Source organism: Aotus nancymaae, unplaced genomic scaffold (assembly GCF_030222135.1).
Source record: "Aotus nancymaae isolate 86718 unplaced genomic scaffold, 86718_ANA_hifiasm-v0.15.2.pri h1tg000029l, whole genome shotgun sequence".
In the NCBI taxonomy this organism is placed as follows: Eukaryota; Metazoa; Chordata; class Mammalia; order Primates; family Aotidae; genus Aotus; species Aotus nancymaae.
The window spans coordinates 7,918,251-7,943,208 of NW_026988442.1; the positions used below are offsets into that span (position 1 = coordinate 7,918,251).

General features: G+C 54.1%; 1 protein-coding gene across 4 annotated transcripts; it reads right to left on the reverse strand.

The window, feature by feature from the left end:
• Positions 1-12,783: 12,783 nt before the first annotated feature.
• Positions 12,784-23,542, reverse strand: CDC25B (cell division cycle 25B). 4 transcript variants are annotated; one of them, XM_012455369.3, is made up of 17 exons: positions 22,553-22,752; positions 21,531-21,658; positions 20,910-20,961; positions 19,060-19,101; positions 18,887-18,923; positions 18,481-18,603; positions 18,253-18,375; positions 17,963-18,097; positions 17,554-17,634; positions 17,255-17,431; positions 16,978-17,073; positions 15,972-16,034; positions 15,722-15,820; positions 15,396-15,529; positions 14,258-14,369; positions 13,138-14,118; positions 12,784-12,949 (listed from the first exon to the last, which is right to left on the reverse strand). In XM_012455369.3, exons 1-16 carry the CDS (start codon positions 22,750-22,752, stop codon positions 13,978-13,980), a joined length of 1,743 nt encoding a protein of 580 aa, XP_012310792.2. In that variant the 3' UTR covers positions 12,784-12,949; positions 13,138-13,977. The 4 variants fall into 4 exon arrangements, with proteins under 4 accessions (XP_012310792.2, XP_012310794.2, XP_064238339.1 ...); XM_012455371.2 differs by lacking the exon at positions 22,553-22,752 and adding an exon at positions 23,421-23,542 and having other exon boundaries at positions 18,253-18,603; XM_064382269.1 differs by having other exon boundaries at positions 13,881-14,118; positions 18,253-18,603.
• Between the last annotated feature and the right edge of the window lie 1,416 nt (positions 23,543-24,958).

A 24,958-nucleotide genomic window follows, 5' to 3' on the forward strand; every position in this document is an offset into this window, starting at 1 on the left:
TGAGCCTTCTGTCCAGGCCCTCCGACTGCTAACAAGCGCTCCCCTCAGCGGCAGGAGAGCAATGGCGGCTACGCAGCCCGTGGGCGCCTGCGCACGTCAGTCGCGGGCGCGTGCGCCGCTGACGCTCTCGGGGTCACGTCCAGGGCGGCGCTGCGGGAGCCAGGTGCAGGCGGCGTGTACTTACTCTTGAACCCTGGGCTTGGGTTGGCCTCGCGTGGGACTGAAACCCTCCGGCCCCGAGCTGCCGGCGGGGACCACGCTGGTCACTCCGGTGCGGGCTCGAAGCGTTCCCCCCTCGAAGCTTTAGACCAACCGACCCCCAGGCTGCCTACCCCGGTGGCCGCGAGGGGGCGCCGCGGCCCGGAGCGCGGAGTCTGCGGAAGAGGCTGGGGCCTGGTTGTCCCCGGAGGGCGAGGCGCGTCATCTACGGCTTTAGGTGGCTCGGGGGCGGGCGGCGGGTGGACCTAGGCCGGGCCGCGCAGCTTTGGGCTGCGGGCTGAGTTCTTACTTGACTAACATGCGTGAGAATCAGTGGGGCAAGTGTTCAAATGTACATTCCTGGCCTGTACCCCCGGAAATTATGACTTTGGAGAGAAACGTGTATTTTGCGCAATTTCAAGTACAAATATGTGTATTTTGCACAGATTCTGATGTGGGTTTCTGCAGCGGGTTAATTCCCGCACTCGGTTCAGCGCAGAAGGGTTCGAACGCTGCTTCGGAACTCTGTCACTGTGTGTCCCTGGCAGATTTGTCAACTTCATTGGACCCCAGTGAAAACCTGTAGAGTGTCACCCAGGGTTACCGCTTAGTAGGGCTGACGAGCAAGCCCCCTTCTTGACTGAAGGCCATCAAAACAACAGGAAAGAGGTTTGTACCGTAAACCTAAAAGGGGCACTCTGGCACTAACTTCTAGAGCCTCACGATGGGGTAAAAGCCCCATCTCGGAGGCTTGGCCCAGAGGTGTTTGGGGTCCCACAAGGCCTGCCCTTGCATGTGCCTCCAACCACCACCACCCCCACCGCGACCATGAAGGTGTACCTCCTTTATCTCTTGGCATGTGAATGGCTTCAGCCTTGTCCCCCAGGTGTGCCTTGGAGCCTCCCCCACTGACTGTTCTCCCAGCATAGAATCCCCTTTTCTGGCCTTTATTTTGCAGCCTCAACACCCCTCCTCACAACAATGCTCCTGCCTCAGTCCCTGGAATAGCTGGGACTACAGGCAGGCTCCAACATACCCAGCTAATTCAGATTTTTTTTAGAGATAATGTCTCACTGTATTGCCCAAGCTGGTCTCGAACTCCTGGGCTCAGGTGATCCTCCTGCTTCTTCCTCCCAAAGTGCTAGGATTACAGGTGTGAGTCTCTGTGCCTCGCCATTCCTGCCCTTTTAATTTCTGTTGCAGATACATACTCATACCAAATGGGAGGAAGCCTTCCTGCTCAGGCTACCTGAGTATTCAGGTTGGCATTCAGCTGCGGCCTTTGCACCACTGTGAAGCTCTGACCAATAGTGCTGATGGCTCCCATCTTCACTCCCCAGGGTCATGCACAACACGGGACTGGAGCTGGTTTGAACATGTTCTTTGGTGACAAGAAAGAACAGGACAGAGTGGGCCAGGCAGGGATCCTAGAGCCAGCACCCCCTAAGAAAAGTGCACTCTGGGCCCCTTAAGCCATAGGACCCAGGGTAGGTTAGGAGGTGGCTGAAGGGAAGCTGCAGGTGGCCAGGGCCTGGCCAAGGCATGTGACAACACATAAATATGTGTGTGTCGGGGCAGGCCCAGATGCTGTGGGGCCTTCACACTTCCAGGTAAATGCACTGAATGCACTCTTTTTGAGTTTGGCAATTTAAGGCGTGGGTTACAAATGATGGATTGGATGATTTCTTGGGAATTAGATGTGATTCCACTAAAGGAGGACCCAGGATTTGTCCGGAAGCTCCCCTCATCTATCCCATATCTCCTCAGTGCGCCCCTTCCTGCCTGTGTCCTGAGCATCTTTGTGGTCCTGGTCAATACAAGTCTGGGGCATCTGCTTCCTAGATGTGCATCCACAGAGCGAGCTGATACTGCAGACATCAGGCTATGAGGCTGAGAAGTGACGTTGGCACAGTTCCTGGTCCCTATTCCTCTCAGCCAGGGCTTGTGTCTACCAGCTGATTACAGCAGGGCTCTGGTTGCTGGGGGCCACCTGGCATCTGGAACACAGTAACCCAGCCTCTGTCTACTCCTTAGGCAGTGAATCAACACCAAGTTTCTGACCACAGGAGGGCTGGCGTCGTAAGGTATGTGAAGGAAGCAGCAGTGAGGCTGGCTTGAGCCACTACTCCAGAGGACAATGGGAGACCCAGATGGAGGTGGTAGCATGGAGGGCTTCCTCAGCCTGGTGGGAGTGGGGGTTTAGCTTGAAGGTTTTGCTGGAGGCTGCTTGTGGGTATGCCCTGGGAGATCCCTTTTCCTTGGCCACTGGGCTCTCCTGGGTCCAACTCATGCTTCTGAGAGTCTGTTCTGGGTACAGTAGGAATAGCTACCCCTGCCAGCTCAGACATCATCTGAAACAGCAAGCCCAGCAGTGGCTACTCATGCTGACCTCACTGCTCCATTACCCAGCAGCACCACTCCTGATGTGTACCTGAGTGAAATGAGGGCTGTTGTTCACTGAAAGACACAAATAGAAAATTCATAGTATCTTTACTCTTAATTGTCCTAAACTGGAAACTACCCAAATATCCATCATTTATGGAATGATAGATAAATCATGGTATACTCGTACACTGGAATACTATAGGGTAAAGGAAAAGAACTAGTGATACGCAACGTGAGTGACTCTCACAGACGTAATGTTCAGTGAAAGAAGCCAGTCATAAACGTGTGCATACCATGTGACTCCATTAACATAAAAGGTCCAAATCTAGGCAAGCCATGCTGTACCGTTACAAGTCAGAATGGTGATAGTAACCAGGGGAAGCAGTGATTGGAGAGGCATGGAGCTTTAGGAGACGGTCACATTCCAAGTCTTGATCTGGGTGGTGATTACATGGGCATATTCTCTTTATAAGTATTAACCAAGCTGGACACTTAAGATACATGCACTTTTGGCTGGGCACAGTGGCTCATCCCTGTAATCCACTTTAGGAGGTGGAGGCAGGTAAATCACAAGGTCAGGAGTTCAAGACCAGCCTGGCCAACATGTGAAAACCCATCTCTACTAGAAATACAAAAATTAGCCAGGTGTGGTGGCAGTTGCCTGCAATCCCAGCTACTCGAAGGCTGTCTCCTGAACCCAGGAGACAGAGGTTGCAGTAAACCGAGATCGTGCCACTGCACTCCAGCCTGGGCAACAGAGTGAGACTGCACTCAAAAAAAGAAAAAAAAACAGAAAGAGTTATGAACTCTTTTTCTTTTTTGAGACAGAGTCTCACTCTGTTGTCAGGCTGGAATGCAGTGGCGCAATGTTGGCTCAATGCAACCTCCGCCTCCTGGGTTAAAGTGATTCTCTTGCTTCAGCTTCCCAAGTAGCTGGGACTACAGGTGTGCACTGCCACGCCCAGATAATTTTTTGTATTTTTAGTAGAGACAGGGTTTTACCATGTTGGCCAGCATAGTCTCGATCTCTTGACCTTATGATCCGCCTGCCTTGACCTCCCAAAGTGCTGGGATTACAGGCATAAGCCACTGCGCCCAGCCTGATATATGCACTTTTCTATATATTTAATTTAATAAAAACTTTAATAATGGCTGTGACAATTCCACTAAAACAATTTTACTGCCTTTAAACTGAAAGATAAGAATGTGTTAGAATCCTTCCTCTGCCCCAAGGTTTGAATTCCATTGTAGTTGAGGTTTTTAGTATGAGAAGAAAGTTAAGAGTATAGTATTTCATTTGACAGATAACTAAGTGGGTTCAGAGATGCTCCCTGATGTGGTCAGAGTCACACAGCACAATGACAAATGAAAGGCATCAGGGACATGAGCTCTGCTCCCTGGAACAGCCATCATGGAGGTAAGAGTGGCTGGGGGAGGACTGTAGGTGGGGGGAGGACTTGAACAAGATTGAAAAGTATAAACATGGCCTAAAAGCAAGAACATGCCGGGCGCAGTGGCTCACGCCTGTAATCCCAGCACTTTGGGAGGCCGAGGCGGGTGGATCACAAGGTCAAGAGACCGAGACCATCCTGGTCAACATGGTGAAACCCCATCTCTACTAAAAATACAAAAAATTAGCTGGGCATGGTGGCGCGTGCCTGTAATCCCAGCTACTCAGGAGGCTGAGGCAGGAGAATTGCCTGAACCCAGGAGGCGGAGGTTGCGGTGAGCCGAGATCGCGCCATTGCACTCCAGCCTGGGTTAACAAGAGCAAAACTCCGTCTCAAAAAAAAAAAAAAAAAAAAAAAAAAGCAAGAACACATGATTTATTTGTGTGCTCATACACTCATTCTGCTGGGAAAGTCCTCTGGCTAGTTAGAATTCTCATCAGGCTCTGTCCAGACAGGTACAATGATCAAGACAGATAGGAGTCAAGAGGACCAACAGATTCAGAATTGGGGAGGACTCTGAAGGAGCAATCTGGGAAGACTGCATGGAGGAGGGAGCATCTGAACTGGGCTTTCTGGAGAGGTAGGAGTTCAGTAGCTGCAGCTGGCAGGAAGGACATTCTGGATATAAGGACTAGATGAGAGCAAATAGAAGGTGAAAAGAAGCCAGCCTTTCTGGACTCAGGGTCCTCTGATCCTCCTTTCTTTAGAGGACATGGGTCCAATCAGAAATACCTCTGCATCCTTCCCAGCCAGTGGAGCACTGTGGGAGCCACCTGGGTGAGGCCTCAGGGAAGCCATTGTTTTCCAAACAAGGGGGGCAGACTAAGTGCCATTCTCTGACTTTTTGCAGCCCTCAGCCATCTTGTGCCCCCAAGACCAAAAGCTGTGTGTGGAGAACAGTGAGGCAGGAAGGAGCCTTGGCCCCAGAGATGCTGCAGAGTCTACTTGTTGAGTGAGGTGCACAGACATTTATGTGGTTAAACCGCTGAGTGGGGTTTCTGTTACCTGCAACTTAACGCACTCCTGATTGATGCAGCATGTGAAGTGGACAGGGTGGAGCCTGGCACTGAGTAGGCACTCAGTACAGCAGTAAATGTTGACAACCATTAATCCAGTGGCAGACGGGAAGATATCAGAGAGGACTTGATCAGCACCAGAAAAACAAGTGGGGCATCTCAGAGGGCAGGGGAATAGGCAGGACATCCTGTGGTTGCCAGACCTGCCCTGAAGACAAAACAGAAGAGTCTGAGTGTGTTGGGGCCATGTGTGTGCATGTTAATGTGTATGAGGCTTTTTTTTTCTCTTGAGACACAGTCTTGCTCTGTTGCCAGGTTGGAGTGCAATGGCGCTATCTCGGCTCACTGCAACCTCCGCCTCCTGGGTTCAAGTGACTCTCCTGCCTCAGCCTCCTGAGTAGCTGGGACTACAGGCGCATGCCACCACGCCCAGCTAATGTTTTTGTATTTTTAGCAGAGACAGGGTTTCACCATGTTAGCCAGGATGGTCTCGATCTCCTGACCTCGTGATCCATCTGCCTGGGATTACAGGTGTGAGCCATCATGCCTGGCTGAGGCTTTTTGTTTGTTTTGAGACAGAGTCTTGCTCTGTCACCCAAGCTGGAGTGCAATGGTGTGATCTTGGCTCACTGCAACCACCTCCCAGGTTCAGGTGATTCTCCTGCCTCAGCCTCCCTGAGTAGCTGGGATTACAGTCCCCTGCCACCATGCCTGGCTAATTTTTATATTTTTGTGAAGATGGGAGTTTCACCATGTTGGCCAGGCTGGTCTCAAACTCCTGACCTCGTGATCTGCCCGCCTTGGCCTCCCAAAGTGCTGGGATTACAGGTGTGAGGCCACCACACCCAGCCATGTGTAAGGCTTTTTACAGGGGTTAGCCCAGGGCTTGTGGCAGAGCTGGGCACCCAGTGGGTACAAATGTGAGATTGTGTCTGTGTGACAAAGAAAGTGAGAAGGAAGAAAAGTAAAATAAAGCACTAAAAAAAAAAAAGCTAGAGGAGTTGAATGCAACAGGTGGTTGGATTTGTGGCCCAGCCCACCTAGGTAAAGGCGCCGCTCCCTCTTTCCCTTCCCCTCCCTCTGACTGGGTAGAGGGGCCCATCACCACACCCCCAGCCCTGCTTTTCTCAGTGGTCCTCCGAGTTGGGGGGTTGCCCACAGCCACTCCCTGCCCCCTCACATTGGCCCCTTCCCCCTCTTCCCACCCACCTGCCTTCCACTTTCTATCCACATAGGGTGGGGCCTGACCCCACAATGGAGGCAGCCTGGCTTGCCTTTTTATTTGTTTTCTGAGGCAAGGTCTCTCTCTGACCCCAAGGCTGGAGTGCAATGGCGCAGTCTCAGCTCACTGCAGCCTCAACTTGCTGGACTCAAGTGATCCTCCTGCTTCAGCCTCCTGAGTAGCTGGGACTACAGGTGCACCCCACCACACTTGGCTAATTTTTAAAAATTTTTTATAGAGACAAGGTCTCACGCTGTTGCCCAGGCTGGTCTCAAACTCCTGACCTCAAGTAATTCTCCAGCCTTGGCCTCCCAAAGTGCTAGGATTACAGGTGTGAGCCACCGTGCCCAGCCAGGGCTTGCCTTTTGGAGCTCTGTTGGTGCTGAGCTGGAAACTCATTGATGTGACTTTTTTTTTTTTTTTGTGATGGAGTCTTGTGATGTTGCCCGGGGTGGAGTGTAGTGGCTATTCACAAACAGGATGATAGCGCCCTATGGCTCTGAACTCCCAGGCTCAAGCTATCCTCCTACCTCAGTTTCTCCAGTAGCTGGGACTAATAGGTACTTACTACCATGCCCAGCCACACTGATGATCTTTATAGAAACTGAGACCTCAGGCTGGGCATGGTAGCTCATGCCTGTAATCCCAGCACTTTGGGAGGGTGAGGCGGGCGGATCACAACGTCAGGAGTTCGAGACCAGCCTGACCAATATGGTGAAACCCCATCTCTTAAAAAAAATAAAAAATAAAAGAAACTGAGACCTCAATCTAGACCAGCAACCACCTATTTCTGAATGTGGGGAGAGCAATTAGGTAGAATCTGCTAGCCCCAGGCAATGGATTTTTTTTTTTTGAGACAAGGTCTTGCTCTGTCACCCAGGCTGGAGTGCAATGGCACAATCTTGGCTCACTGCAACCTCTGCTTCCTGGGCTTGAGCCACCTTTGCGCCTCAGCCTCCTGAGTAGCTGGGACCACAGGCGTGCGCCACTGTGCCCACCCAGCAGCAGATTTTTTAATGCCTCCCTGATAAGAGTATCTAGCCTTTTCTCAAAGATCAAAGCAGGAAACTAAGAAGAAAAGGGAGTATGCTTTTCTGCAAATCAAGGTGGACTAAAATTGAGTAGATTATGGCTGCCCTAGAAAAAAGGAGGCGAAAGTTGGGCAATCTCTGTCCCTTCCTTCTGCCTCCCTGGACCATCTCAGACACGGCAGCACTCTGTGTTGGGTGCCTCCAGTTGGGCACTCAGAAAGCTCTCCCATCTTCTGTCTCCACCAGATCTCCACCTGCATCTTCCTGACTGCTGCCTGTACTGCTGCATAGGCTGCTGCTTCCTATACGCCGCAACTGGGCTTTGCTTATTTGGTTAGACACAGGGTCTTGCTCTGTCGCCCAGGTTGGAGCAAACACAGTGGTGCAGTCTTAACTCACTGCAGCCTGGACCCCTGGGCTCCAGTGATTCTCCCACCTCAGCCTCCCAAGTAGCTGGGACTACACGCAGGTACCACACCAAACTTTTTTTTTTTTTTTTTTTTTTTGAGACAGAGTCTTGCTCTGTCGCCTAGGCTTGAGTGCAATGGCGCGATCTTGGCTCACTGCAACTGCCACCTCCCAGGTTCAAGCAATTCTCCTGCCTCAGCCTCCTGAGTAGCTGGGATTACAGGCGCCCACAATAACACCAGGCCAATTTTATGTATTTTTAGTAGAGATGGGATTTCACTATGTTCGCCAGGATGATTTTGATCTCTAGACCTTGTGATCCACCTCACAAAGTGCTGGGATTACAGGCGTGAGCCGCCGCACCCAGCCCCAACTAATTTTTAAATTAGTTTTTTGTACAGACAGGGTGTTGCTTTGTTGCCCAGGCTGGTCTCAAACTCCTGGGCTCAAGCAATGCACCTGCCTCAGCCTCCCTGTTACAGGCAGGAGCCACCTCGCCCTGCCAAGCTGGGCTTTTCTCCCATGATCCATCACCCAGAATCTTGTTCACGTGCAGAAAGGGAAGGAAATCTTCAGACTGGCTCCTTTAATTAAATGTTTTCAGACATGTCCTTTAACCTCTCTGATCTCCTGTCAATCCCCACATTGGCTGTAAGCAATAATGGTCAAGCAGCTGCTTGTATGGCACTTGCTGTAGGATGCCCCTGTTCTTTCTTGAAACAGAATCTACTTATGTTGCCCAGGCTGGTCTCCAACTCCTGGCCTTAAGTGTTCCTCTCACCTTGGCTGCCCAAAGCGCTGGGATTATAGGCAAGATCAGCAGGCCCTGTTCTGAGTGCTTTGCATACATCAACTCATTTGATCCCATCCACAGCCCTGTGAAGTAGGAGCTTTTCTATATTATTCCCATTTTACACATGAGGAAATAGAGGCCCAGTGGGATTTGGTGACTATTCTGATGTGACACGTGTCCTTGGAGGTGTACATGTCAGATTTCAGCCTGCCCTTCTACTCTCTTTGTGTTTCCCTGTCTCCCCATGTCTGCTCATGGTCATCCCAAGGGCTGGCTCGGCCCTCTTCCCCTGGAGCTTTGAAAGGCCGTAGCATCCCTGCAACCCCATTACTGTTCATCCTCTGTGACCCAACCCTGAGAGCTCCCTCCCCGCCCTATGCTTGGATGACCTCCTTCCCCAGTGCTCCCAATCCCGACGCATGAGGTACCCTCCCTTCAGCCCTCCTTCAGGAACTTAGTCTTGGCTGGGCCCCAGGAGGACTAGGCCATGAGTGATTTGTCCTTTCAAACAGCCACACTGCCTGCAGGGCTGAGAGCCAGGAGGCCCCACGAGGCAGAGGAGGCCCAGCCACGTGAGGCGCCTTCCCCTCCTGCTGTCCCAGACCCCGCTGACTCAGAGCCTGGCACTCCTCCCAGGGTTGTGCATGCCAGTATGGGCCGGGTGGGGCTGAGGCAACCCTCACTGTGCCCCTTGGCACCCATACAGACTCCTCCTGTGTGGGGAGGGTGGGAATGCTTCTTACCTTCTGTCCCATAACCAACTGTCTTCTTTGAACAATAGATTGTGAATAATTTCACATCCTGGAACATTCTCCAGGCATGATTTTCATGGCTGCACAACAGCAGCTTCTCCGTCATTACGCAACTGGCCTCTCTGATCATTTCCAGATTGCTCAGGCCACGCACCTCCTTGTCTAAACTTTGTTGTGCACCACCAGCAGTATCATGGCCTGTGGAGAACAGGGGCTGTGTGCTCCATTCCAAGATCAAGGCTTTGTAGAAATCTTAAGTTTTCTAGATGGTTGTGGGCTGTTGTCAGCAGAAGGGCTCAAGGCAATTAACATACAGCTAATGAACTCCAGAGAGGCTCTTTGATTTTTGAAGAATCTGACTTGAGAACTAATCAAGACTGAGACTAATATAGCCTCATCTTTCGACATAGGAGAGTCAGAAAACAGGCTGGGTCTGTGACACCTAAATGCTTGCCACCACCACATCCCGGTATGTGGGTTCAGCAGTTGACCGCTAACAGATTGCCTTGCTAGATACAGCAATCACATTTTCTGGTTAAGGGAGTGAAATTAACATTTACCAATTACCAATTTTTTTTTTTTTTTTTTGAGACAGAGTCTCGCTCTGTTGCCCAGGTGGGAGTGCAGTGGGACGATATCAGCTCACTACAACTTCCACCTCCTGGGATCAAGCAATTCTTGAGCCTCAGCCTCCCAAGTAGCTGGGACTATAGGTGCGCACCAGCACATCCGGCTAGATTTTGTATTTTTAATAGAGATGGGGTTTCATTATGTTGACCACACTGGTCTCGAACTCCTGGCATCAAGTGATCCACCTCGGCCTCCCAAAGTGCTGGGATTACAGGCGTGAGCCACCGTGCCCAGCAACATTTACCAATTTTGACGAGAATGTGGAGCAACAGAACTCTGGGACACTGTGGGTGGGAAGGTAAATTGGTGTAAGGACCTTGGACAACCGTGTGAAAAATACCAGAGTTAAATGTACACATGGTAACCCAGTACTCCACTCCTGGGTATATCTCCAGCACACTTTGTAACAGGCCCAAATAATCCATCGAAGGTAGGATGAATATGTTCTATATCACAATTGTGGTGGGGGTTACACAACTATATATTTGTCAAAACTCACAGAACTGTACACTCAAAAGGGGGAATTTTAGCCCTAACTTTGGCAGCACATATACTAATAAAAAGGAAGACTTAATTCTACGGCATGTAAGTTTTTCTTTCTTTTTTTTCCCCGAGATGGAATCTTCCTCTGTCGCCCAGGCTGGAGTGCAGTGGTGCCATCTTGGCTCACTGTAACCTCCACCTCCTGGGTTCAAGTGATTCTCCTGCCTCAGCCTCTTGAGTTGCTGGGATTACAGGCATGTGCCACCAAGCCCAGTTACTTTTTGTATTTTTAGTGGAGACAGGGTTTCACCGTGTTGGCCAAGCTGGTCTTGAACGCCTGATCTCAAGTGATCCACCTGCCTCAGCCTTCAAAAGTGCTGGGATTACGGGTGTGAGCCACTGTGCCCGGACCAAAAAAACCCTTAATTTGTAAAATTGTCATTGCAAAAGTTCCCAGGTGAACAATTTAGACAATGAAGTGGATGAAGATTCTTTCCCCTTCCCCCCAGACAGCACGGTTCCCCCCACTGGGTCTCTGTGCTTATCCCAGCCCCTTGCAGCTCTCTAACCACGTGAGCTGGCAGCACGTGGCTGCTTGGGACTTCTGCAGGCTGGAATTCCTGCCCCACCCTGGCCAAAGCTAAACAACTTTTAAAACTGGCTGGCAGCCTGGGATTTTAAACTGCCTCTCTGCCTGATCCACTTCCCTTTAGCACATCCAGGAAGAAAGTTATAGCTTCTCCTGCTGTGGGGAAGGGAGATGAGGCACCTCTGCCTCATCCCCTGAACTTTCCAGAGCAGAGGGGGGTCCCAAGTCAGAAACTAAGAGGCAAGCCCACAGCACCCGGTTTCCCAGGCCCAGGCTCCTGCCTCCCTCAGCGGAGATGTCAGCACCAGGGCCTCCTCTTGAGGAAGAGCTGTCTCCTGGCTTGACCAATACCCCCATCTCTCCTATAAAATAAGCTGAATACCTGCTGGGTAGGCTTAGGAGACATTATATCTAAAAGTGTCTGGAGCATACTAGGTGTTCCATGGCTGCAGCTAAGACTCTGATGGTGAGTTACGTTGGGGACAGATGTGGCCACGGACATCAGCACTTGGCACAAGGCTTGGGTGTTGTAGACACTCAGCCCATGTTTCCTCCTCACCACGTGGCCTGATCCCAGAGTGGGAAGAGAACACTCACAGCAGAAGTGAGGCTGCCCAGCCCCACCTGCCTGGCTGCTCTAGGACTAAGGTGGGGGGTGACAAGTGAGGGGAGAAAGTTCTGGGCAGGCTGGAATGGCCGCTCTGTTTACACATCTTCTGTGTGACCTCTGAGCTTCTGAGAGCCACTTTCCTCTGTGAAACCAGGTTGGAGGGTGGCTTCACCAGACCCCCTAAGCACTCAAGGTGGAGCAGATGGGCCAGCACGCCTGGGGCCCATCCTCTCCCCTCCTCCATCTCCCTTTCTCAGGGGTCTGCACAGCTATTTTCCCTTTTCTGGGGCAAATCCTCTCACCAAATAAACATTTGCCTTTCCGTGGCCTGCTAGGTGAGAAGGCTTCTGGAGCCTTGAGGTCCCTTCTCTCCCTGAGCACAGCCCAGCCCCAAGACCAAAATCACATCCAACACCCCCCACCTATTGTGCTTTTGCAGAGGGCTCTGAACCAGGAGTGAAGACCAAGCTCTTGGGCATAAGAAACTTGAGAACAAGCTACAGACAGGGCAGGTGTCCTCTAGACTCAGCATGGGGATCTGGAGTCCCCTTTTTCTGCTCTGGTAGGAGACAGCCTCCATTTTCACATCTGCAAAATGGGGGGATAATCATTGCATCACCTACTTCACAACACAGATGAACTGTCCCAGAAAGTGCTAATCACGCCTGACGTGTGCACTTTGTATCAAAGACAGCGTCTTATTTATATAGATGCAAAGGAGTCCCTCCCTCGCACAGCTCCAATTTGTGTGTGGGGGGCTGTGGGGAGGGCCACCTGTAGTGGTATTCAGATTTCCTCAGAGATCTGGGTTTGGCCTGTGATCCCAGACTGGTCCTTTCCCTTTCTTGAGGGGATGAGGCTGGGGAGGGCCCAAATCCTAAAAGGCCATGCCATGAGTTCTTTAAATTTATCCCGAGGACAATGGGGAGCCATTGATGATCCTTGAGTGATAAAGTCACTCTTGCCTTTTGTGCAGCGTTTAGGAAGGGCAAGCCCAGAAGTGCTTGGCAGGCCAGGTGAGGGGAAGAAGGGGTTGAATCCAGAGTCGGCGGCAGGAGTGTCACTGAGAGACGGAAAACATTGGGAGAAGAGGGAACAACAGCTTGACGGCACCTCTCCAGCAACTCTTTCAGCCTCTGCTGACCTGTCCCTTACCCCAATCCCACCATCGGCAGGGTGCTGGCATCTTGCCCAGGGCCCCACAGGACACAATGCTGGTTTCTCAACTTGCTCAGTGCTTTATTGAACCAAGACCCTAACAGATGACTCAGCAGGGCCTTCAAGCACAGCCCTGCCCCCATCTTGAGATTCAGAATCCAGAGGGTGCTCAGTCCTTGGTTTAGCTGCTTCTGTGACATTTCCTCTTGAATAGTTCCAAACCCTAAGTGTAAAGATTTTTGTCCACATAAACAGACACACATATATTCCTGCTGCAGGCTGTCATGCTCACCAAAACGCTCCCAACTGGTTTGGGTGTGCAAGGCACTGTGCAATCCATGACCACCCATCCACCCACACACCCACACACCCACCCATCCATCCATCCATCCATCCATCCATCCATCCAACCTTGCGTCCATCCGCAACAAGACAGCAGCAAGTTCTGACCAGTCAGGCCCCAGGGTTCACAGCAGTAGGGACTGGGCTTCCAGCAGGCTCATGATTCAGGCCTTAGCCCTTGCCCTGGGAGCCCCCAAGGATAATAACATCCCTTTCTGGGGCAATGAAACTGGGACCAAGTGGGTAACTGATATTTGACAGGGGAACCTAAATAGCCTACGAAAGTGTCCTGAGGTGGGTATAAAGTCAAACAGACCAAGCACGCAGGTAACACTGAAACAGGAATGAGTAAGAGCTTCTGTTCAGGCTGGAGGTGCTCATATGGTGGGACAGGAAAGAGAACAAGAGAAAGGGGCAACATGGCAGACATACCATGGTTCCTACAGAGGTTAGGGGCAGCCGTGGCCTGGGAGGTACACAGGGCAGAGAGCTGACTCCCAGGCCAGGAAGGAATTTAGCTGTGACCCATCTTTGGGGACCAGGGCTCTCCCTCAGCCTCAGCCGACACACATACAAAGGAGCTTTTCAGGACACAGGAAGATGAAGGGTTAACCCTAACAAGGAAAAAAGCTCATGGAGGACACAAAATACTGCCTTTAAGCTGGTATTAACCCAGCTTAACTAACTCAACAGACTGGGCTCTTCCAGGGGTGTGGGGGCACCAGGATATGGAAAATGATGGGATGAAACAGGGGAATCGGGGCTGGGGCAGACAGGCAGGACACCCACACCATCTTTCCCAAGGACAGCACCTGAGGCCTCCAGCAGGCCCTCAGCCAAGCAGGCCCATAGGGCAGCTGGCTCCAGGCCTTGAAAGGCAAGGGAGGTAACAGGACTGATGCAGGCCCCTCACTGGTCCTGCAGCCGGCTACAGAGCTCCCGCCGGCTCCGCTCCCCAGCCCAGCTACGTGTCTTCAGGCGGAAGGTCTTTAGCTCATCCTTGAAGGCCTCGTGGTTCATGGGCCGGTAGTCCTGGGGTTCACAGAAGTTCTAGGGCAGGATAGGAGGGGTCAATGCAGTGGAATGGGTAACTCTGGCAGGGACCCAACCCTCCCACCCCACTTCCCAGGGCTCGGGAATGGCCAAGCCAACCCTCACACAGAGATGGTGGCCTTGCCACCCACACTACCGGGTGCTGAGGGAAGAACTCCTTGTAGCCGCCTTTCAGGATATACATCTCAGGATAGTAGAGGCTGGGGTAGTCATTGATAGAACGGTCTCGCTCCCTGATGAAACGGCACCTGGGATGGCACGGGCAGGGTGTGGTCAGAGCGGGGCACACAGTGGCTTGTACATCATGGGACCTATTCCCCACATCCACTCCTTTGAGGGCCCTGGGAAGCCACAGAAGGCTTGAGTACAGGAATGTAATCACAAGAACACTTTCAGATCAGTCTGGCTATACGGAAGAGGGTGGGGGAGGTGGAAGGAAGGAGGTAAAATCAAGGGAATGGGCTCTCCATTTCTAGAAGGCAGTTGCACCATCTTTGTTAGCGGTATCTGTGCCTGGACCAGGAAAAGAAAAGCAGGAGAGGAGACAAGTGGGCCAAATTCAAGTGATCCATTCAGGTCACTCGCGGATAAGACCCAGTGAGGAGCAGTGGTGGGGAGAAGGGAGGAGGAGGACCCAAGACTGAAGCCAGTGCCCAAGTGGAGGTGGGTGCCACGTGCTGGGATGCCTGGAGAAAATGGGAGGGCATCAGGGATGAGGTCTCTGTAAGGGGCATCTGGGTGCAGATTCCCAGCACATGGGTGAGGCCAGGCCGGAGAGCCGCTAGCAGTCAGATGGACCAGTGGCAACCCAGGCGGAGGTAGGGGTGGGAGGACGGATGGCCAGGCAGAGCAGGAACAGAGACAGAAGGAGCTCAGCCGAGGTGGGGGAGGCCCAGGTGCTGTGGATGCCAGCAGAGCAGGTTCCAATGGAGACCAACAGCACTGAACACTGGAAGGGTCAGGGTCACTGAAGACTGACACGGGGCCCTTAGATTTTGAGAAAGGCACCGCTAGAGACTTGGAACCAGATTTTCCGGTGGGTGGCAGCAAGGATGGGGGTGCAGACATGAGGCCTGATAGGCAGGACAGTGAGGGGGAAGAGAGGTGGGTACCATGCACTGTGAAGAGGGGCTGAGGTCAGCTCCAGGCCATCAGGTGGGACAGAGGAGTGCCTGGACTCGCACCCCTGGCCATCACAATGGTGCCAGCACATATGAGCCTGGGCAGGGAAGGCTGGGGCAAACAGTAGCTGGCTGGGTGGAGCTGGGACTCACATGCGGGGCCCACGCTCAGATGAGAATTCACAGTGGAAAATGAGGATGACTCTCTTGTCCAGGCTACAGGGTGTGATGGGGCTCTGCAACAGGAAGTTCTCGGCGTCTCGTTCCAGGGGCAAGTTCACCGCAGTCTGCCAGGGGAGCCAGAGGTCAGGCACAGCCCTGGGCCCCTCCCAGGAGGCAGGCTCCTCCCCCTGCAGTCCCTGTCCTCCTCTTACTGGTCAGGAACTCCCCATGAGAGGAAGTACCAGTCCTCCATTCACTCTCTTGGCAGAGCAAGGACCTAAACCAGGTGGGATCTTCAAGGCCTCTCCCCACCTTACCTTGATGTGCCCACCTTCATACTCATAGGGGTATCTGCAGTCCACAATCACAAACTTCTCCACGATGTTGCTGAACTTGCCCATCAACAGGGCCACCATCTGTAGGAGGTCATGGGGGTCGGTCAGGCTGGCAGTTGGCGCGTGGCCCTAGCCTGTCCTCTGGCCTAGTCCATGCAGCCCGTCCCCAGGGAAGGTCAACAACGGAGCTGCAGTCCTAAATGCGCCCAGAAAATAGTGCAATGTTGTTTACCGTTTCTGGTGAGATGTACTTGAGGTCTTGGTGCTTTCCATCGACAGTCTGTAGGAGGAAGGCCTGAAGGGAAGGGAAGGGATGCGGGAGAGAGGAGAAAGTTAAATTGGTAAGACCAGGAGCGTCTTGGTGCTTTCCATCGACAGTCTGTAGGAGGAAGGCCTGAAGGGAAGGGAAGGGATGTGGGAGAGAGGAGAAAGTTAAATTGGTAAGACCAGGAGCCTGAAAAGGATGAAGTTTCATTTTCAAGCCCAGAGGCCACACCTGCTTTGGCCTTCAGACTCAGCTCTGGTTCCCACAGCAACTGAGAGGCACCTCTTGGGTCTGACACCCAGGGAACAACCTTCCAAGGGGAAAGGAAAACAAAAAAGGGAAATGGAAGAGATGAACCCCACACTCTGCTGCTCCCTACCCTCTGCCAAGCCCACAGGTGAGGCATGAGGGGGTTCCAAGCTAGGTGTGAGCATGGAAATAAGATGGAGATACAACAGATGGCTGGACTGACTTGAGGTAGAGTCAGGGGACCAAGGAGGGCCAGAGGGAGGAGTCTATGTAAGAACAAAGGATAAAAAGATACAAAGGACAACCCACGTGGTGGCTCACGCCTGTAATCCCAGCACTTTGAGAGGCCAAGGCGGGTGGATCGCCTGAGGTCAGGATTTCAAGACCAGCCTGGCCAACATGGCGAAAACCTGTCTCTGCTAAAAATACAAAAATTAGCTGGGCATGGTGGCACATGCCTGTAGTCCCAACTACTTGGGAGGCTGAGGAAGGAGAATTGCTTGAACCCAGGAGACAGAGGTTGCAGTGAGCCGAGATCATGCCACTGCACTTCAGCCTGCAGGATGGGAGCAAGACTCCATCTCAAAAGAAAAAAAAAATGATACAAAGGACAAATAAAATGAGGGCTCTGAGAGAGAGGGAGGAACCCAAGCAGCCCCTGGGCTAGAGGGTTCCTAGTCAGTAAGAGGTCCAGCCCCCCAGGCCCCTTTGATGCCACAGGTACCTTAGAGTAATCTCCAATCAGCTCTCGGTGGTCACTGTCCAGGAGGTTCTCGATCTCATCATGACACAGTGATTTTGAGCGGAGGACTCGGGCTTTCTGGAAAGTGAGTCAGATGGAGGCCAGGGTCAGGGGTGGGGCTGCCCCTCAGTGCCCTGTCTGGCTGGTACCCCCATTTCCCTGCCATGCCCAGGCTGCCACCTGCCCTCTGCCACAAACTTAGTCAAGGAGGTGGCCGCCCAGGTGTATACCAAAGTGGGCCCAGGAGGAAGGCACTCACAGGTTCCTCAGGCTCCTGCTGCTCCTCTGGAGGGGTCACGCTCCGCCTCCGCTTATTCTGCACAGGCGTGTCCCTGTCCTGGGGCCGCTCCAGCCTCTTGAGGATGGGCCGGATCACGCTGCAGGGCATGGATGGAGAGCGGAAGAGCCGCTGGCACTTGCTGTACATGACGAGGTCCTGGCAGGGACAACAGATCAGGGATCAGAGTGCCCAGGCCCCACCCCATCCCTCAAATCCCACCAGAGGGTAGGATGGACCCCATGCCTCCAAATTCAGAGGGGGCCATCCCAGAGGCCCACCTGCTCCTCTTCCTTTTCCAAGGTCTTGACCAGTGGGGCGCTAATGAGGCTCTCCATGCCCGGGGGGACTGCATCATCGTCCTGAGGCCAGATTAGTAAGGACAGGGTCACACCCACACGCACAGGCCAAACCCCTCCAGTCCCCGAATCCTCCAGCACAGCTTTCAGGTTCCCTGGAAAGCCCCAGGCTGAGGTGAGAAGCTCCCCCTACCCAACCTTCCCTCCACTGTGGCACCAGCCACCTGCTCTTCTCTGGTTGGCCAGAGGTTACGCTGTGACTCAGTTACCTCAAATGCTTCTTCTGACACTGGAATGAGGTCACGGTCCTGCTACAGGGGCTCAGCGCTCTCTTCTTTTGGGCATACTCAGGGATGGGGAGGTAGGCGCCTGGCAGGGCAAGGCTGTTTACCTTTAAGTCACTCTCCAGGATGTCCACAAATCCATCATCTTCCTCGGTATCCCCCTTGGCAGGGGTCAGAGAGAAGCGACCTCGGGCCATGGGGCTGAGCTCCTCTACGTCCATCTTCCGCTCAGGAGTGAGACACTGTCCACATGACAGACACAGACTTAGAGGTGGGGACGGTTTCTGCCCCCATCCTCCTGAGGAAAAGTTCCCAGTGCCTGGGGGTTCAGGCCACCCTCCTCTTCCCCCAAGTTGCCTCCCCAGACTCCTGCCAGGGGCCAGCTCTCTGGATGTACCATCAGGTCGGGGGCCGAGCTGGGCCTCTGGGCAAAGGCTTCCCTGCGGCTGGCCCACTCTGCCAGAGCATGGGCAGAGGTAGGATGTGTGGGCTTCCATGGCATCTTGAAGACAAATCCATCCTGCAGCCAAGATGAGAGAGGAGGGTCCTCACATGCCAGGGAACTACCCCAGCATGCCCCTTCCTCTCCCCAGAGAGCTCCCATCCCGGCCTTCCAGAAGCGCACGTTCTCCTTGTCTTCCCCAGAGCTGCTGGCAGCTCCACCGCCGGCCTCGCTCTTCCTCCAGCCGTCGGGTGCCTGGGAGTTGGTGATGTTCCGAAGCACAGGGCTGTGGCCCAGCAGCCTCACCTAGAGAGCCAGGCAGGGCAGCAGGCAGAGGAATGAAAGCTGCACTCCTCCGGCCCCAGCCTAGGCCCTACCTTCTCTATCTCTCCTCCAGCTCCTCCCACTTGCCTATCTACCTCTGAAACCCCATCTCCCACAGGCTGCCTGGGGACACCCAGCTGGGAGGTGTCCCTTTCAGGTTCCCTGGAAAGCCGCACCAGGGAGGTGATCCCTGGATGCCTCCTGCCCATCTACCCCATGCCTGGCCAGCATGTCTAAGCCTCAGTCAGGCCTCGAAGACACTCACCGGCATAGACTGGAAGCGTCTGATGGCAAAATGCTCGCTACAGGAGGAAATGGGGACAGGTGAGGGCTGGGAGAGGCAGGGCAGGGACTGAGAGCATTTGGTATGCCCTTCCAGACCCCTGTACGTCCTGGGGGAAAGCCTATGGTAGATGGAAGAGGCCCGGAAACACTTACTTTTGAATGACCCGGCTGGCTGCCTGGATGGCCTGTTCAAACCTAGGACAGAAAAGGGTCCCATGGAACCCATCCTCCCTTTGCATCCATCACCCTCCCCAGCACCAGGCCCCCAGTCCCCAGCACCAGGTCCCCAGTCTGGGCCAGTGCAAGGGGTGAGGTAGGAAGAACGCCCACCATCAGGGGGCCCAGGTATTGGGGAGGGGAGAGATAAGAGGCAGCCTGGAATTTTAAAGGCTACCCTGATTGAAAGAAAGCCCAGAGAATGGCAGTGATAGAGACAGCTGGGGGAGGTCACAGGGTCGGGGCAGCGTCACCAAGGCAACAGTCTCGCCAGCCTGCACCAGGCCTTCCACCTGTATGCAAATCACCTCAGCGGGGCCATATGGCTGCCAGAAAAGGCATCCATCCAACCTATGATGATAGGCCAGGGGCACCCAGCAATGTGGGTGTCTCCAGGGCCTGGACACCGGCAAGGTTAGGCTTCCTTCCCCCTGTGAGGAGCTGGCCTGGCTCCCAGTCCTCCCAGGACTGGGGCCTGCTTTAGGGCTCTTCCCTCCTACAGAATTTTCCAGGGTACAGCCTCTGTTCCCACCCCCTCCTCCTGCCTTAGAAGAGGCCAGCAGGCAAGGAATTCCAACACATGTTCCCTCTGAGGCCACTGCATAAGCTTCTGTATATAGGCCCCGCCCTCCCGCCGTGTTACAGGAGACCACCTGCCACATGGAGCTTTTTACGTAGACACACACACACACACACACACACACACACACACAGCTGCTTTCTGAGAAACTCTGTATAACTGTTAAAGCAGGTGTGGGGCAGGGAACCACTCAGGGATAAAGTGTGAGGGGGATGCCCCCCCTGGTGCTGCTGTGCCCAACCAACCTGGCATCAGGTTGGTTGGGCACAGCAATGACCACTTTCATTGGCTTGCTTTCTGTCTGCACATGGGCCTTGGGGGTAGGGCAAGACTGCTCTGTGCTGCCACCAAAACCAACCTGCAGTCCCCCCACCCCACCCATTTCCTGTTTGTGAACCAATCTGCAGCCCAGCCCAGTCTGATCAAAGGCAATGGGAGGTAAGACAAGTCACTGTTCTAAACCCAAAGCCACAGTCCCCAGCACAGGCTAGGGATGCCCAGCTGTCACTACTAATGGCTGGCAGCTGTCCCACTGCTTGGGCTTTAACAACTGGATGGGAACAGCTGTGCCCTGGAAGACACCTCCCATGCCCACAGCCAAGGAGGGTGGTGTCTGTCCAGGCCAGAGCCCACTTTCTCTCCATTCCCTTGCACAAAGGGCCCAGACCAGGGCTGGCCAGAGGGTCAACTGTCATCAAAGTCAGAGGCTGCTGATGGGCCAAGAGCCAAATCAGTCTGCAGGCAACCGTGTTTTGTTTGGCCTAGAGTGAGTTAAAGTTTTGAATTAGTTGGATCATATTTTTAAATTGTGATATTTCACAGAAAACAAAATGGGTATTCCGCAAAAACAAACAAACAAACAAAAAAAATGGGTATAGACGAGAAGAAAAACAGGACGTACACTGGACTTGTATTCCTGCAAGACACGTAGTCTCTAGCATTTGCTCTCCCAGTGGCCACTGTCCCCACCATCCCTGTCCCTGAGCCCACTCTTGGTTGGCTCTCATGAGAGCAGATCCTTCTCTGAGACAGGGAGCAGAATCCCAAGGCCTGAATAGGTCAGTGAGTCCCCCCGCCCACGGAGATCCTGAAGGCACCCCATGGTCTGTCCGCTTTCCCAGGTCTCCCGGGTGAGTTTCTGCTAGAACTGGGATTCTCAAAGGCAGGTGCTGACTACTTGGTAGTAGTCATTCCCTTCAATACTCACTTCTGCTCCGCCATCTGGGGGTCCATAGGGCTGGGGGAGTCCATGCAGAGACCTGAGGGGACGGAGCACCTTGGTTTGAGAGTTGTGGCACTTTCTGTATCCTTTCCCCCACCATGTCCCAATAAGAAGAAAAAAACCCGTTTCTAGTTTGGACTCTGACACATTAGAAAATGAAACAAAAACCCAAACATGGACCCTGAGGGCTGACACATTATCCCCCAAATAGTACAGGGCTCCACTCCCTGTTTACTACGAGACAACAGCTTTTCAAAGAAGAGGTTATAGAATAAGAAGGTTCTAAAGACCAACTCTCAGCCCTGAGTGCTTCCCAGGTAGGGCTGTGGTTTAGGAACTTTGGTGCGTTGTTTTCCATAGGTGAGATCTCATCTCCCGTAGAGGGCCCCACCCTCCCACCCACTCAGCCAGTCTGCATTGGGTGTGGTGAGCCCCACAAGAGGTGTGCCTTCCTCCCATCTCTGTGGAGGGTGGGGGAGCGGCTCCTGGGCCCACCAGGTTGTGGGGAGGATGTTAGTTTGACCAGCAGGGAAATCGGGAGGCCCAGGCAGCCCCCGAAAACTCTCCTGGCACTGGCAGACCTCCCCTGGCCCCCCTGGGCCTCACCTGCATCAGAAGATTCAGAGGATTCAGACGACAGGGAGGATTCAGATGCCCGTCGCGACAGGGATAGGCATGTCAGCCGGCTGCGGCTACAGAAGAGTAGGGTCCCTACCTGACTCTCTGGGGTTTCACTGGGAAGGGAACAGGGACCCAGGAAAGGAGAAAGGTAAATGTGGGGCTCAAGGCTTTGCTGGCCCACATTCCCACTCCCTCACTGAGAAAAGAACTGAGCGAAACACTACACCGGGAAAGTGATGGCCCCAAGGGCCGGCCCTCTTCTCAGGTCAAGGCAGCCTCATTCTACAGAGGCCCCAAAGTAGCTTCTCTTTGTTGACTGGTTTAGGAAAGGTCCTCCCAGGAGCAAGGGAAGGTGAGACCAGGCTGTGAGCAAGGCAGCCTGGCTGGAGGCCATCTTAGGGCTTGGTGGTCTAGCAGAGCTGCCCCGGAGGGCCTTCCCCTAAACTGTCAGACCCCCACCTTTCCAGGACCCTTCCTGAAGGATGGAATAAGACCAGGTTCTCCTACTGGGACAACCCAGCTCTCCCCTTGCAGACTTAGGGAGCAGGATCAGTGTATTCTTAATTGCCTCAACTCTGGGCGCAGAACTGGGGTGGAGGGAGCAGGGGCATGGATGTGTGAGTGCTCCATGGCTCTGCCACCCTCAAGTTCCCCCTCCAGGCTTGGGATTCCCATCCTGAGGCAAAAATGGTGGCTATTTGGGTAGAGATTAGGGAGGCAGCGTGGTGGAGGCACACTGAGGGAGGAGGGAGTGAGGGGAAAGAAGACTCGGACAGGCTCGTGTGGACCAAGAGCAGGTCACCTGGAGGGTGTGGGAGGCACAGCCCAGGTTTCACCTCCCATGTCCTGGGCCCCATAAAGGGACAAGGGCATACCTCTCCACTGCCCAGGACGCCTCCCCCGGACTCCACCTCCTGGATTCGGATACCACGCTCAGTTCTCCAGGGGGCCCAGGACTCCAGTCCGGGCCTCTCACTCCCATATCCAGCCTTCTTGGGGTGTCCTACCTGCCGAGCCCGGCGAGGTCGTGCATGGTCTGGGTGAGGGTGGTGACCGGCGAGGAAACGGCCGCGCGCACTGGGGACCCTATGAGCCCGTGAGGTCCCAGCAGGAGGCCCGGGAGGTGGCCGGGACGCTGGGCGCCACCGCGCACGCCGGCTGGACTGAGAGCCGAGCCTGGCGCGGGCTCGGGCTGGGGCACCTCCATCGCCGCGGGGCCGGCAGAAGGCTGGTTGGAGGGCCAGGCACAGGGCCTCCAACAGACGCCGGGACAGCTGGCTGGGCCGAGGGAAGCAGCGGGCGCGGGGTGGCGGGGGAAAGGGAGGGAGGGAGGGAGGGAGGAAGGGAGGGAGGAAGAGCCACAGGGCCGGGCGCGAGGGAGAAGAGGGATGCGGGGAGGGTGGGGTGAGAGGGACGCAGGGTTCAGGCACCAGCCTGGAAAGCCTCTAGTTGCAGCTGCCACTTCCACCTCCTTATATATTCGAAAAATAACAGCGGCCGCGCCGCTGGACGCCACCAATGGGGTAGCGGGTTAGAGGAGGGCGGGATCGAGGGCGGGGCCCACGGGCTGGAGGCGCGGAGGCTGGATTTCCAGGCTTTGGGTGGGCCGGAGGAATTAGGGTTTATCCCACACCCCCGCACATCACCCTGGGGCGAGGATCCTGGCCTCCCGAAATCCGCCTCTCGGGACATGATTTGGAGTTCCACACTCCAAAGGCGGCAGCAAAGCCCTAGGGTGGCCTCCGCAGGACCCCCCGCAGCTTGTCGTCACCTGCGATCACCGATAGGGACCGGGAGTTTGCCAAACCGGCCCCCGGAAGTTTGCTAAACCCAGCTGCGCTGTGCTGTCTGCGTTAGGTATCCCATTTTACAGACCTGGACGTTGAGGTGTGAAGTTCATTAACTCGTTCGAGGTCACGCGGTTGGCAGGCCGTGGGCCAGGATTCGCCCAATCGTGGGCCAGGATTTCGACCCCGCAGCCTCCCCGCCCCGCGCCTGGCTGCGCTGAGCAGCAACAATACGTCATTCGCAGGCGGAGCGCCTAGCGTAGGAGGTGGGAGGGGAGTGGGGCCCCCAAGCGGAACCGACCGGCGCTTTCGGGGTACTCCAGGTTAGATGTTACCCCAACCGGTTCAATTTTCGCGACAGCCCCAGTAGTCCCACTAAATGGTGGGACTAGACATGGGTTTCCGCGGCTGGGGGTCGAGGAGGGTGTCAGCGGCCAGAGAAGCGAGTTAAGTATCACGCCCCTTGATGGCTTGGCTAACTTGCTGCCAATGGCACCATATTATTTAATTGGTGTTTATTTGATGACCAGACCAGAGAGGCTGAATTTATCATTCGTTTAAGCCGAGCATCTTCCAATTATCTAAATGCCTTCCAGCCCCGCCCGTTTTCCAGGCCTCCTGGAACCGGCGGTCTGAAGGCTGCACCCGAAAGCCAGTGGGTAGTAAGCAGCTTTCGCATTTTGTCTCCCCAGGTTAGACGTGGCCTCTGGCTGGGTGGGCGGCGGTGCGGGAGGATGGAAGGGCTGCAGCTCAGGAAGGCAGGAGCGCCCTTTCTCGTGCAGTCCCAGCCACCCGGACCCAAGGCTAATTGTAAGATGCGGGGGCTGGGTGGGCCAATACATGTGAAGGGGAAGGGAAGATCCTAGCCCCACCTGAGAAGGGTGGCCAAGGTGGGAAACCTGACCTTTCCTTTTCTCCACATTTTGCTCAGCTCCTGTGCTGTGCAGAGGGCTCTGCAGGTCTGAATTTCTGGTTCTTCCTCCCTGGGTCAGGGGTCATGCCCTGGACCTCCAGCCACTACTCCCAGTGAGGATGTGACTGCCCTCAGTGCTAGGATGGAAGGGGGAAGTGCCTTTGTGAGGCCACCCACCCCCAAAACCAGAAATAAAACAGCCCCGAGGTTTGCATTTTCAAAATCAGGTATGCCCCCATCCCCACCCAGCCAACATACATCTGCACAGGGTGTGTGTGTCAGGGCAGGCATTATATGTTGAATCCCTTGAAATCCCACAGTCAGGTCACCTCTGGGCCAGAGGGAGGTGGCAAGACCACAGAGGGGTTCTGGGATTTTTATGTTTTGTTGTTGTTGTTGCCTTTTTTTTTTTTTTTTTTTTTGAGAAAGAGTCTCGCTCTGTTGCCCAGGCTGGAGTGCAGTTGCAGGATCTCGGCTTACTGTAACCTCTACCTCCCAGGTTCAAGTGATTCTCTTGCCTCAGCCTCCTGAGTAGCTGGGATTACAGGCAGCTGCCACCATGCCCAGATAATTTTTGTATTTTTAGTAGAGACGGGGTTTCATCATGTTGGCAAGGCTGGTCTCAAACTCCTGACCTCAGGTGATCCACCCACCTCAGCCTCACAAAGTGTTGGATCACAGGTGTGAGCCACCGCGCCTGTCCCACATACATA